At 41.9% G+C, this 12,634-nt stretch overlaps 1 protein-coding gene across 1 annotated transcript in view; it reads left to right on the top strand.

Moving 5' to 3' along the window:
* Nucleotides 1-12,634, top strand: part of FER1L6 (fer-1 like family member 6) — a 160,588-nt gene that overhangs the window by 48,874 nt on the left and 99,080 nt on the right. The window contains exons 6-10 of the mRNA XM_082721744.1: nucleotides 3,179-3,241; nucleotides 6,930-7,008; nucleotides 8,231-8,387; nucleotides 9,049-9,235; nucleotides 10,975-11,167. Coding sequence (XP_082577870.1) covers nucleotides 3,179-3,241; nucleotides 6,930-7,008; nucleotides 8,231-8,387; nucleotides 9,049-9,235; nucleotides 10,975-11,167 — 679 coding nt within the window. The remainder of the gene's footprint in view (nucleotides 1-3,178; nucleotides 3,242-6,929; nucleotides 7,009-8,230; nucleotides 8,388-9,048; nucleotides 9,236-10,974; nucleotides 11,168-12,634) is intronic.

The following is a 12,634-nucleotide window of genomic DNA, read 5'->3' as shown; positions in this document are numbered from 1 at the left end:
TCCCTCTGTTGTCATCTGTAGGAATGGTAGCAAAATAGAAAAGCTGTGTCCCTCCTCACTGCTTCCCATCACTCATCTAAGCCCTGGCAAGCTCTCTGAGCCTCCTTACAAACAACCCTCTAGAGTCTCACCAAAAGGATGATGAAAAGGTGTGGGGAGGAATTCCTGCTGATATTAAATTCATTGCCCTATTTTCAATATACCCTTTTTCTTATTTCGCATATGCTCACCATCCATGATAAGCTGTGGTTTTACATTAAATAAATGTATTGAGTGCAGTTATAAAGAAGATAAACATCTTTTTCATGAAAGAGACACTAGAAATTTATTTATTAATTTTGAAATAGGCACGTTGCAGTGGAAAGTAAAGCAGATGTATTTTTCTAAGGAGTGCAAAAATTGTGACGATCAAAGAGAGGAAAATATCAAAGAGAGACAGAAGTCTCTAAATTTTATACACACTAAATTCTTTTTGAAAAAAAAAATTACATAGTAAAAAATGGTAAAAGATACAAAGAGTATAGGGGCGCCTGGGTGGCTCAGTGGGTAAAGCCACTGCCTTCGGCTCAGGTCATGATCTCAGGGTCCTGGGATTGAGTCCCGCATCGGGCTCTCTGCTCAGCAGGGAGCCTGCTTCCTCCTCTCTCTCTCTCTGCCTGCCTCTCTGCCTGCTTGTGATCTCTCTCTGTCAAATAAATAAATAAAAAATCTTAAAAAAAAGATACAAAGAGTATAAAATGATATATGATGAAAAACATATGTCCCTCTGATCTTTGATCCCTAAGCTCGCATCCCTCCCAACTCATTCTCACCAAACATTTGTGTATCCTTCCAGATACATCTTAGACATATACAGTGTGCAAACAAATACTGTAACCAAATGGTAGCATCCTATCCACACTGTCTTGGACCTTGATCTTTTCATAAAACAATGTATCTTAGAAATTAGTCTATATCAATACATATAGTTCAAACTCATTTTCCCCTCATTGGTTTAGTTTCCCATTGCATTGATACACCATAATTTACTAAACCAGTCCATTCTCTCATTGATGGATATTAATTTTTTTCAGGTTTGGGATACTACTTACAATAATATTAATATGGCATAACTGGGACAAAGAATATGTGTATTGAAAATTTTGATATCACTAAATTGCCCTTCAAAGAAGTAACAACTTACACTCCAACTAATAGTGTACAAGAATGCTTGTTTCCCTATAGGCACTTAGACACTGTGAATTATCAAAAAATGCAGCAAACTCTTAATTATTTCCCTAATGGGAATAATAATTGAAAAGGGAGTCCATAAGAAATGAAATCAACAGAAAATAACCAAATCCCATTTGAGCTGTTAATTCCCTGCTTCGTTATCCATCACTCCTGTCTTTGAGGCTCTTACTAACGTGAGATTTTTTCCTTCCCATCCTACCCATAACATCCTTCCCATCATCTCCATAACAACTTTTAGCATGGGTGTGACGTGAAAAAATATGTATGAAAATGTTTTAAAACTGCAAAGCTCTACAGGTTTGTTAAATGATATAATTAGTATTTTCTTTATGCATGCAAGTCTTGGATCTAAATGACACAAAACTGGGCCTGTGTATCATCAGTCGACACTCAAGTAAAAACACAGAAGTTGAACTGAAAACTTTTATTATAGCTTTTGACTCTAATTTTCAAGCCCAAGGCCCACCAGATGTTGAAGGAACCCATTAATAGGGACTGGGGAATATTTTCCAGCCAGAAAAATGTGTGTGGCTCAAAGGTCTAGCGAACCTGTGTGAGGTAATTGAGTTTGAAATGTGAAACTCAGCAGAAAGCAATAAACACTGGAACTAATTTATTGGTCCAAGGAACTCACAGCATTTCATCTATCAGGACAAGGTATTTCATGTGTTTTCCATATAAAAGAAATTCTGAACAACACAACTCTTTAAAAGTTTGAACATATATATGAAAAACTTCCTGAAATGTCATGGTATTTTCTGATTTTCTTAAACAGAAGACATTGAATGTAACGTGGCCTGTCCTTAATCTCCAGGGACTGCCAGTTTGAAGGTTTTTTTATTATGATGTATGATGGCATCTTTCGATTTCTACATTTTGGTTTTTCTGCGTTGCCCTTTAAAAGCAGGCTGTGAGCAGTTAGTTCTCCCTTTTCTGTTGCTGTCCTGTTCATCTCTAAGGTCCTTTCATTATTCCTCCACCTGGAAGCTCAAAACAAACATTCTACAAAGCAACTTCCTGGTCCTGCCTTCCCCACCCCTACCAGTCCCCAAAAGACACAACCCACAGCAAAACACCACTCCATCGTTCTATATCTTAGGAGAATATAGCCTCACATTTGGGAGTTACTCGGTAAAGTTCAAATGGTGAAACATCTAGTACTTGAAGCCCTCATGTGAGGACTTCTGGAGAAGTAGAGCCGTGCTCTCAGGCTCAGAAGTAACCAGCTGTCTGAATCCAGGCATGTCTTTTAAATCCTTTAGTCTTCAGTCTCTTAACTGTAGACTATAGAGACTGGCCTAGAGAGTTTCTTCAACTCTAATTTCAATCACTTTCTTAAAATTAGAAGCCCTCCTTGTCCATAATTTCTTCTCATTCTCTTTCTGGTTATTCTTGAGAATGGCCACAAAGATGTTTGAAACTGAAACGTGCTGAGAAAATTAGATTTTAACTAGATTCACCCCAAATTAAAACCACGCTGAGATATGATTTTCACCTATCATTATTTATAGGTCAAAAAGTCAAGAGAATTGATAATATCAAGGGTTGTCAGGGGTATGGAGAAATGGCTTTTTTGTATGCTGCCAATGAGAATGTAAAATGGCTTGGCCCCTTTGGAAAGAAATTTCATATTATCTACTAGATATTTACATGCCCATAAGCCATGACCTGATAATTGCACATTTTATGTCCATTTTAGAGGAAAATTCATGTATATCCTGTGCAAAAATGAAGATGACAGCATTTTTTTTCCATTTGAAAAAAAAACTGGAAGGAATGTAGGTGACCCTAAATAAGGGATGACCTGTTGATTGATGATGCATCCATGCCACTGAGGACCATGCAGCATTTGGTTAAAATGATAGAAATCTATGACTAGTCCAATAATAAAGTTCTTAGATGCAAGCCTGGAATTTATGGTCAGAATGAACTTTCTGTTTTTTAGTACTTTGTCTTTGATTTCATTGGACCCCAACTGCATCTTTTTGACAAGATCATCAAAATCTCAGTAAGTATATCATTGGTGATGAAGTGGTGGTGGGAGAAATTCTAGGTTTTAGGAACTCTCTAGAACAGCTCGGCCTGCTTAGAGGTGAATAGGTCTGGGAGGGTGAGTGTGAGATGGTGAGTTCAAAATCAACAGGTAGAACATGAAATAACTAGTGTGGAAGAATTTGGGAAGGAAAATCTCCTCAAGGAAACCTGTGCTTCCTGAAAACAAGTTATAAGCCACTCTCAAGCCACCATGAATTGAATTGTAGAGTTTACTAATGTGGGAATTTGCAGCATATGCTTCAAGTGCCATCTTGACAGATTGCCATTTTGAGTTGATTTATTTCTTTTTATGAGATGAGTTGTTAGTGTTTCTCTCTTGGGATGATATTCACACTAATGATAATTAATCACACTGCTAACCCCCTCCTCGTTGGTAATGAATAGAGAAGTAGGAAAAGGCATCAGGAAGGAACCAAATATGTCAGTAATGCTGATCAGAAAATGTGATTTGGAGCAAGTGGTTTCCATTTGGCCTCTTCATAGTTGCCTCTGAGTGTAGACCTTAGGACCTGCTCATGGGGGGTTGTGTCTGCTGCACAGACCCTTCCTCAGCTCCATGGGTGAATTCCTGTCTCCACAGATCATGTGAGACAGAGAAGCTTCTTGGTCTAGCCAGACACCTTATCCAGGTGGCCCACCACATGGAGGACAGGAATGGGATGGGAGAGTGCCCATGTGAAAGTACCTGCCCAAAAGAGAGAGAATGGGGGCCAGAAAGGATTGATGCCAGCCTCACATCACTCAGTTAAAGGACAGACAGACCAGTGGGTGACAGACTGCATTTATCTCACCAGTCTGGGAAATCACTGCTTCTCCCATGAAGAGGTTAGCATGGCTCTGCATGCCTGAGTGAGGCCAAGTGAGTGGTGGAAGGGTATGTGCTCTCTTCCTAATGGTTCTGAAAGGATGAACTCCATACTTTATGTGCCAATGCAAGACATGTGGAGAATGAGGAAATGTTTTCCTCAGCAGTGACTCCAACTCTAATTGGAATTTTGAAGATGGAAAAACTTCTCTTGGAGACTTCCTTGCTTGTCTTTACCATCCACCTAACTCTAGAACATATATTACATTATACTTATTATATTATACTCATATATTTTACATTATATATGTACATAATAATATAGATATAACATAGTATATATAGGCCCTGCATTAAGTCTTAGGTAATAGTGGAATTATTATATTCTCTTGATCAGGGGCACTTGAAGAATGTGACTCTTGAAGAATGAAAAGTTATCAAGAATCAAAATTCTTAAAAAAAAATAAGAGCCTTTATTTATGTATCTAAATTTTCTTAGAGGAAGAGCACAAGTAGGAAGGGACAGGGAGAGAGGGAGAGAATCTTAAGTAGACTACACACTCTGGAGCCCATTGTGGAGTTTGATCTCACAACCCTGAGATCATGATTTGAGCTGAAACCAAGAGTCAGATGCTTGACCTAGGGAGCCACCCAGGTGCCCCAAGCCAGACATTCTTAATTTGAATCTCAGGCCTGATGACAAGTGGTGCAGAAGATATTTCGGGCCCCAGGGCATTGCCTAGGAATGTTACATTGCATAGCTCTGGCAACCATCTGTTTGGGAGATTGGCAGTGGAGCTGGGTCCTGAGGAACTGTCTAGATTTCAGGCAAACAATTAATAGTTAGATGTTTATACCATAGCATAGACAAGGGTCATGACTCTCTGTGGGACAGTGGATTTTCACACTGAGGACCAAAGCTGGTATTGCTATTTTTCTTTCCCTAACTTGGAAGAAGAGAATACTTTGGGCTCCCCAAATGACTCTTAGGGACAGAGATAAAAGGTTTTAAAGGTAAAACTCCCTTTGGAGGAGAGTGTTATATTAATATAAGTTTTCTGGTAGTTCATGAGCTAGAAGTCAATGTGCCCCAAATAAATTCAACATGAGAGAAGAAGGGGGCGGGCACAGTAAGCAGATGCTATTGGGATAGCCAGGCTGTAGTAGACCATGGTGGTGCCAAAGACCATCTTTCCTTGCCAATGACCCCAGGCATACAGGGCCCCCAGAACTCTGTGTGTGGAATTCCTTGAAGTCCCTAGAATCCCATGTGTGCCCACAGCAGGGTACCTGGCACTCAGACTGGTGGATGGATTATTTGAGGAGGTCTCCTGTGTTATTTAAAGACCTATGTGGGCTCTTGTGTCCCATTGTGCCGATAGGGACCCAGATGCCTTTGATCTGAGAAGAGAGCATGAGTCAGGCTTATGTTCTTGCTGGGGCCTTTGGGACGCCATGGTAGCAACTGCAATCATGGGGAGGTTTGGAGTGAGCTTTGTATGTGTGGCCTTAAATAACTCCTCCCCTTGAGCCAAGCTATCCTTACTTGCCCTCAGTTCTCTTAACTCCCCTGTGAAGTTTGGGCAAGGTAGTAAATGTTGAAAGGGAGACTGGAAGATCATTATTTCTTCATTTCCTGAAGTCAGTTGAATTTATTTTCGTTAGTCGCCTCTACCAAAAGGAGCTGTTTAGAAATCCCAAAAGTCTTCCATTCACCCATCATTCGATTAGTTAATCATTCATTAATTCATTGAATGTTTACTGGACACCTATTATGAACAAGGCTATGCATGTGGTGGGTAGAAGAAAGTAGGAAACTGTTTTTGATTCAAGGAACTCACAGAATGTCATAGAAGGAAGCCCAGAGACCCTCTAGTGTAACACAGCTGGTATGGGAACCCCTGTCACCACCTCTATGACATGGGGTTTTTGGTGTACTGCTTGGTTAAATCCAGTGATGGATAGTCACTATCTCTAGAAAAGCCCACTCATTGCTGGGAAGTTCTATTATAAAACCTATCCTTGTAGTGAGATGTGTCTCTCTTCCTGTGACTTGGGATCCACATGGGGAACCTATTCCTTCTTGTACACAGTGGTGTTTCCAAGACTGGAAAATACTTCAGTTACAATCACTCCTCCTCCACAGTTAAAGGTTGAACTACTCCTGCTCCTTCAGCAGTCTCTCATCAGTGTGCCTTCTGAACCCCGTGCCAGGTCTGCTGCTTTCTTTTAGAACTTCCTCATCTTGATAGCCCTGCATTAAATTGTGTTGCTCTCACCAGCCCGGCCCTCTGCTGCTGACTTCTGATCAGATAAAATATTGAGGATGACCCTTCCTTTGTTCTGACTATTGTGCATGTCCCAAACTTCTCAGAGCACTATGTGGCAGATTCTCTGAGTAAGTTGTGAGCAGAGTATGGTGGAAGTTTAGGAGAGAAAAGAGACTTTCATCTGTGGTGGATAAGGAAAGGCTGCTTGGAGGAGGCAACATTTGTTCTAGGCAGTGAAAGATGGGTAGATTTTCAGTAGACAGAGATGGGTGTTAAAAGGTAGGTTGTACCAGAGCTCAATTTGGTTTAAAAAGATACTTTTCAGAGAGTGAGATTTGTTAGGTATCCTTCAATAGCTGAAAACCTCCTAGGAGGGAGAGGTCCAGGTGAGATGCTCTGGATGCCCTTTTCACTTGATGACCAAATGTCATTATGCTCCAGAGAAGAGTGAAGGCCAGACGAGCGTCAAGGTCTAGAATCCTCACTGAGGTGTCATGAACCCATTTCACAGATTGATCTTCAAAGAAATCTGTAGCAGCTGGACTCACTGCTCCATCTCTCCTTAGGTCTTTCACCACAAGCTGATAGGCAGCATACTGATCGGCTCCTTCAAAGTAGACCTGGGGACTGTGTACAACCAGCCTGGTAAGGAAGCATTTCTTCCCAATATCTCCCTTACTTACCTCCTAGTTTGCCACACCTGATGGTCAACTCATTCATGTGCCCATCCGCTGACCCACTCACTCAATTACACAATTGGAACAACCCTGGCCCTTTCCCACAACATTTACAATCTGATGACAACATTCTCTTTCATGTTTTCCTCCCCCAACAAACTCTATCTATAATTCAGAGCTGTGATGATGTACGACGCAGGCAGTAAAGGTGGCATAGGAATTACACATATGGACTCTGGAGCCAGATAGCTTGGCTTCAAATTCCACCCTGCTCTTTCCTGGTTGTGCAACTTTGGGCAAATGAGTTGACGACTCTGCTTCTTCATCAGAGAAAATGAAGATAAAATAGTACCTCCTTTCCAGGGTTGCTAGAAGATTAAGTTGATATATAAAGTGCTTCATAAAGAACCTAGCTCAGAGTAATGGCTGTGGCATGCCATATAAGGTTTTGCTGTATAATTCTTATTATCTCTGATTTATAGGAAAGTGAAACTCAGAGAAGGCAGGTAATTCGTCCAAGGTCAGAAGCTGATAAGTAAGAAGGCCGTCAACAGATCTAGATTTTCTCATGAGAGGTCCCTTCTCTTCAAAGCAACTTCAACTCGCACGAGTCCAGGGGGCCAGCCCCTGGGTATATCAGAGTGCAGTGGGTGGGGCTAATAAGGCCTGCTGCAGACTGTGGGGAACAGGAACACTTACAACCCACATGAAAGGCACAGTGGCCCCTCAGCTCCCATACCTCCTGCTAACACATGGAGCTGTGCATTCTGTTTTGGAAGACCTAACAGCCTTTTTTTTTTTTTTTTTTTTTTTTTTTTTAAAAGATAAGTCAGAGGTCTAGAGCTTTTGAAGTTTGGACTGACAGTGTACACCAAACAAAAAGATGCATGAGCCCCATTTATAGCCTGCGAAAGAATATGTGAATTCTCTACTCCGTTAATGTTCTCCTAGCCTATCCAAGCTAAGAACCTGTCTAGGCAATTAGCACTGAGTGGAAGGCTTTCCAAATACCTGTGGCAGGTTGGAGAAGACAGACAAGAGGGTGGTAACAAAAAGAAATGGGGAAGGAGAGGAGGCAGCATGAGGTTGGGAATACTGGAAAGAGCCACCTCCTGGGTGTTGGACAGGACTGGCTGCACTAGCTGAGTCCAGCTGTGCAGAGGATCTGAGCTGTCAGGACGCTTTTACAGGTCATCAGTTCTGTGACAAGTGGGCCCTACTCACAGACCCTGGTGACATCAGGACTGGCACGAAGGGGTACCTGAAGTGTGACATCAGCGTGACTGGGAAAGGCGACATCTTGAAGACCAACCCCAAAACTCCCGATGCTGAGGAACAAATAGAAAAGTGAGACAAGGCCCATCCAGGGTCATGCAAGAGAAATGATATGTCCCAGGTTCCATCTCTCTTTCCTCCCTCTCCCTCCCCTTCCTTGTGGGCACATGAGAACTGTCAAATTCATGGCTTGTCTACCTGGGATTCTGCTCTATCAGAGGCACCAGGGGAGACAGGTTGTCCTTGTCCTAGAAGCTGACCTCCCAAAGGCTAGCGACACGATTTATCCAAGGTGTCACTAGCCTTTGGGAGGTCAGCTTCTAGGACAAGGACAACCTGTCTCCCTATAATAACCCAAAATAGATAAGCTGTTCCTCAGCTTATCCTACTTATCTGAATTTGGCTGATTTTTCTTTAAAGGAATTATCATTTCAACTAGCGGTTTGTGAAATGGGAAGACTTAATGTCCTTTTTCAAAGTGCAGAGTGGGACATGGTGTTTATTCTATAATTCAAAGACTCGAAGGAATTAGCATTTATTCTGTTCATACCCTTTGCTGCCATTTACACCACAAAGAAAACTCATTTTAGCATTGAATCCTGATCTTTTCAGTTTTTTCTTCTACATCAGGGTCCTTCTTTCTGTCTCTAAACTGCTTCTACCTTTTCTCTCTTCTTCTAAGTGAGAGTTTTTGTTTGTTTGTTTTGTTTTTTGTTTTTTGTTCTCCCTCAAGGAACCTTTTGATCCCTCAAGGGTTTCCATCAGAGAGACCCTGGGCCAGATTCTACGTTAGACTGTACAAAGCAGAGGGGTTGCCCAAAATGAACTCCAGCATCATGGCAAATGTCACAAAAGCATTTGTGGGTGACAACAAGGACCTCGTGGACCCCTTCGTGGAGGTTTCCTTTGCTGGGCAGGTGGTAAGGAATGTTGTCATCACCAACAGCAAACCAGGGCCAAAACTCTGCTCTTTACCTAGGACATTTCTAATCAATTAGCAATAATCGCGCCTCGGATAAACCTCATTGGCTACGATACTGCCACTGCGCAAAGCTAGGACATTTCTAATCAAATGAAATAAATTAAAATAAAAATTAGGAAGTGCCTTAAGAGAGAAAGCTTGTCACAAAATGTGTTGAGTCACATGGCAGGACAGTGGGTGTGGTAGTGACCCACTCACTGTCCATTTAAGATCATGGAGAGGGGCTATGGGGTATTGCCGATTTAGGACCCAGGCAGATAGACCTCCTTCCTTACCTCTGACTAATTTTCTGAGCTGTTACTCAGTCCCCAGGCTCCATAACATCACTACCTGCCTCCCAATCTGCTCCCCAGTCTCCGCAGGTAGTCCTTGTCCTGCATAAGTCTAGACATCTCTGTTCCCTGTTGTTCCCTGCTCAAGAGCCATTGAAAGTACCAGGGCCTGGACACATGGTCACAGCTTAAACCTGGTTGGCTGGACTTTGAAGCTTTGGCTGACACACATGTTGTCTCTGCCCTCACAGTATATGCTACTTGAACTCCTCCTCTTGGCAGGGTGAACATTGTAGTATTTTTTACTTGGATCCCTTAAGTCATATAGGACATCATTTTCATTTTCTGACAAGGAAGCTGAGGTCCAGAAGGGGGAAGTGATTTGCATCAGGTCCTAGTTTTATAAGATACAAACTCAAGGTCTAACTATATCTGCTTTATTCCTGGAGATGCATGGAATAATTCATATTCAAAACAGGCAGGTTGGCCTTTTCCCAGCCCCCCTGTGATTATGAGAACTTCCTGAGGGCAGGACCCATCAATTACTCCCTTTGTCCCTGAAGCCTGGCATGGTGTCTAGTGCAGAGTAGGATGTTAGTACACAGTATTCCTCCCTTATCTGGGCTTTTGCTTGGCATGGTTTCAGTTACTCATAGCCTACCATGGCCTGAAATTATTAAATGGGAAATTCCAGAAATAAACAATTGATGAGTTTTAAATTGCACACCATTCCAAATGGCGGGATGAAATCTTGGGTTATCCTGCTCCATCCTACCCAGATGTGAATCATCCCTTTATCCAGTAAGTCGGCCCTGACTACAGTCAGTCACTTAGCCACCTGGGTTATCGGTACACTCTGGTGCTATGGCAGTATCTGTGTTCAAATCACCCTTATTTTACTTAATAACATCCCCTAGACGTAGGAGGAGTGGTCCTGGCAATTCAGATACACCAAAGAGAAGCAGTATTTCCTTTAAGTGAAAAGGGAAAAGTTCTCAGTAAGAAAGGGAAAGAAATTGTAGGCTGAGATTGCTAAGATCGATGGTAATATTTATTATAGTATTGTTTTAACTTTTCTGTATTATTGTTGGTAATCTCTTACTGTACCTTATTCATAACTTATACTTTATCATAGGTATGTATGTATAGGAAAAAAAACATAGTATATATAAGGTTCAGCACTACCTGCAAGTTCAGGTATCCACTAGGATCTTGACATGCATTCCCTGTGGATAAGGGGGAGAGGCTATTCTAACAGATTCCCATGGGTGCTCAGTGGAAGCAGGTTCATTATTTCTGGCAACTTACTTTATATTTCCTGGTTTGAAGAGAGTTTTCTTCAGTCAATTCAGAGGGCCTCTTTCCTTTCTTTTGACGGCTTACACCTTGCTGGCTTTGTTTTTAGGGGCGAACCACAGTGCAGAAGAATTGTGCTGATCCTGTGTGGCATGAACAGGTGGTCTTCAAGGAAATGTTTCCTCCTTTGTGTCGGAGGGTGAAAATCCAGGTGTGGGATGAAGGCAGCATGAATGATGTAGCTCTGGCCACCCATTTCATCGACCTGAAGAAAATCTCCAATGAACAGGATGGAGACAAAGGTAAAGCCTCATGTGTCTGACTTGGAAATGGGAGTCACAAAACGATTGATTTTCGTAATGGAAGAAGTGGAGCAGGCAGTGTGTTAAGGCATTTCCATGTTCTGTGTGGTTTGTGCTTTGGATTGGTTCAGGGCAGTAGCTGAAGCCTGGCTGTGGGAGCCAAAAAGCGTGGTCCTGGTCCCAGGAGTTCCATGAGCATCACAGTATGTCCTTGAGGTAGTCACTCACCATCTCTGGGCCTTAGGTTTCATAAATGAAAAATGAAGAGTTTAGATTAGATCAGACATTGATAGACTATGGTCCATGGGCTACAACCAGCTGGCCAAATACATGTGTATGGCTCACAAGCTAAGAATGGGTTTTACACATTTAAATAGTCCAGAAGATGTTGTGCCCCTAACTCACTGCTAGAAGCACATGACTGTTGCAGGAAGGTGCTGCTGGCTACACACTCAGAGAGCCACGAGGAAATGAGGAGTCCCAGCGAATCCGCCGGTCAGGGGAGAGAGCTTTACTCTTTCTTTACCTGTAAAACCTAACGTAGCAGATGATAACTTTCTAAATATCCCAACAAACCCCTGCCTCCTTAAAATCCCAAGGCAATCTTTCTCTGCACCACAAATCAGTGTTAATTGATGAATATATTTATGCATATATATGTGTATGTGTGTACATGTAATGTATATACCAAAAGGTTCACTGAAGCAGAGCGTGACACCTGTGCCTCTCACAGCGTGACACCACAAAAAGACCTCCATAAATACCTACTGTTTAAGTCTGCCTATCGTGGAAGGGTTTGCCGTAGGATTCCTTTACACAGAACTCACACCACCAAACAAGTTGGGAATATCCCAACTTGACGTAAACATGTTTTACTCCAACTTTTCAGGAACATCTTGATGGTGTTCAAAGAAATGTATAAAATATTTTTGAAAATCAGACATCAGGAGCCATAAAATCTTTTTATCCCCTTTAACCTGGTATTTCTCCTTCTTAAAATTGACTCTCCTTTGGGACAGAATCTCTCTCTTTCTGCCTGACCCCTCTCCATGCCTCCTCAGCCTGTTATTTGTTCTTGCTGCATAAGGTAAATCTGCTTAGCACTTATAATGTAAATATTTACTTGTTTAATGTTTGTTTCTGCTTCATTCTCCACTGGGCTCCATGTTTAGTGTCTAGCTTAGTGCCCGGCACGTGTCAGGACTCAATGACCATGGGTTGAGTGAATGAACAGACAAGGATGCATGTTGGCACTGGTAGTATCATGACAGCTGTGAAAAAGTGTAAACGTGTGCATGCCAGAAGGACTTGTCAGAAAGAAATACAGCAATGGTAGCAAAGTGGCAATTGTGGCTCTTCTGGGGATGGGATATTCTGTAAATATTTTCTCTTGTCTTTTCTGTATATTTTACATTTTAAATGAATGTGCACAATTTTCATAAAGCAAGAAATAATCAACTTGGAAAC

The sequence above is a fragment of the Mustela nivalis genome, assembly GCF_964662115.1.
Source record: "Mustela nivalis genome assembly, chromosome: 2".
Taxonomy (NCBI): Eukaryota; Metazoa; Chordata; class Mammalia; order Carnivora; family Mustelidae; genus Mustela; species Mustela nivalis.
This window is presented reverse-complemented; position numbering and strand designations above follow the sequence as displayed.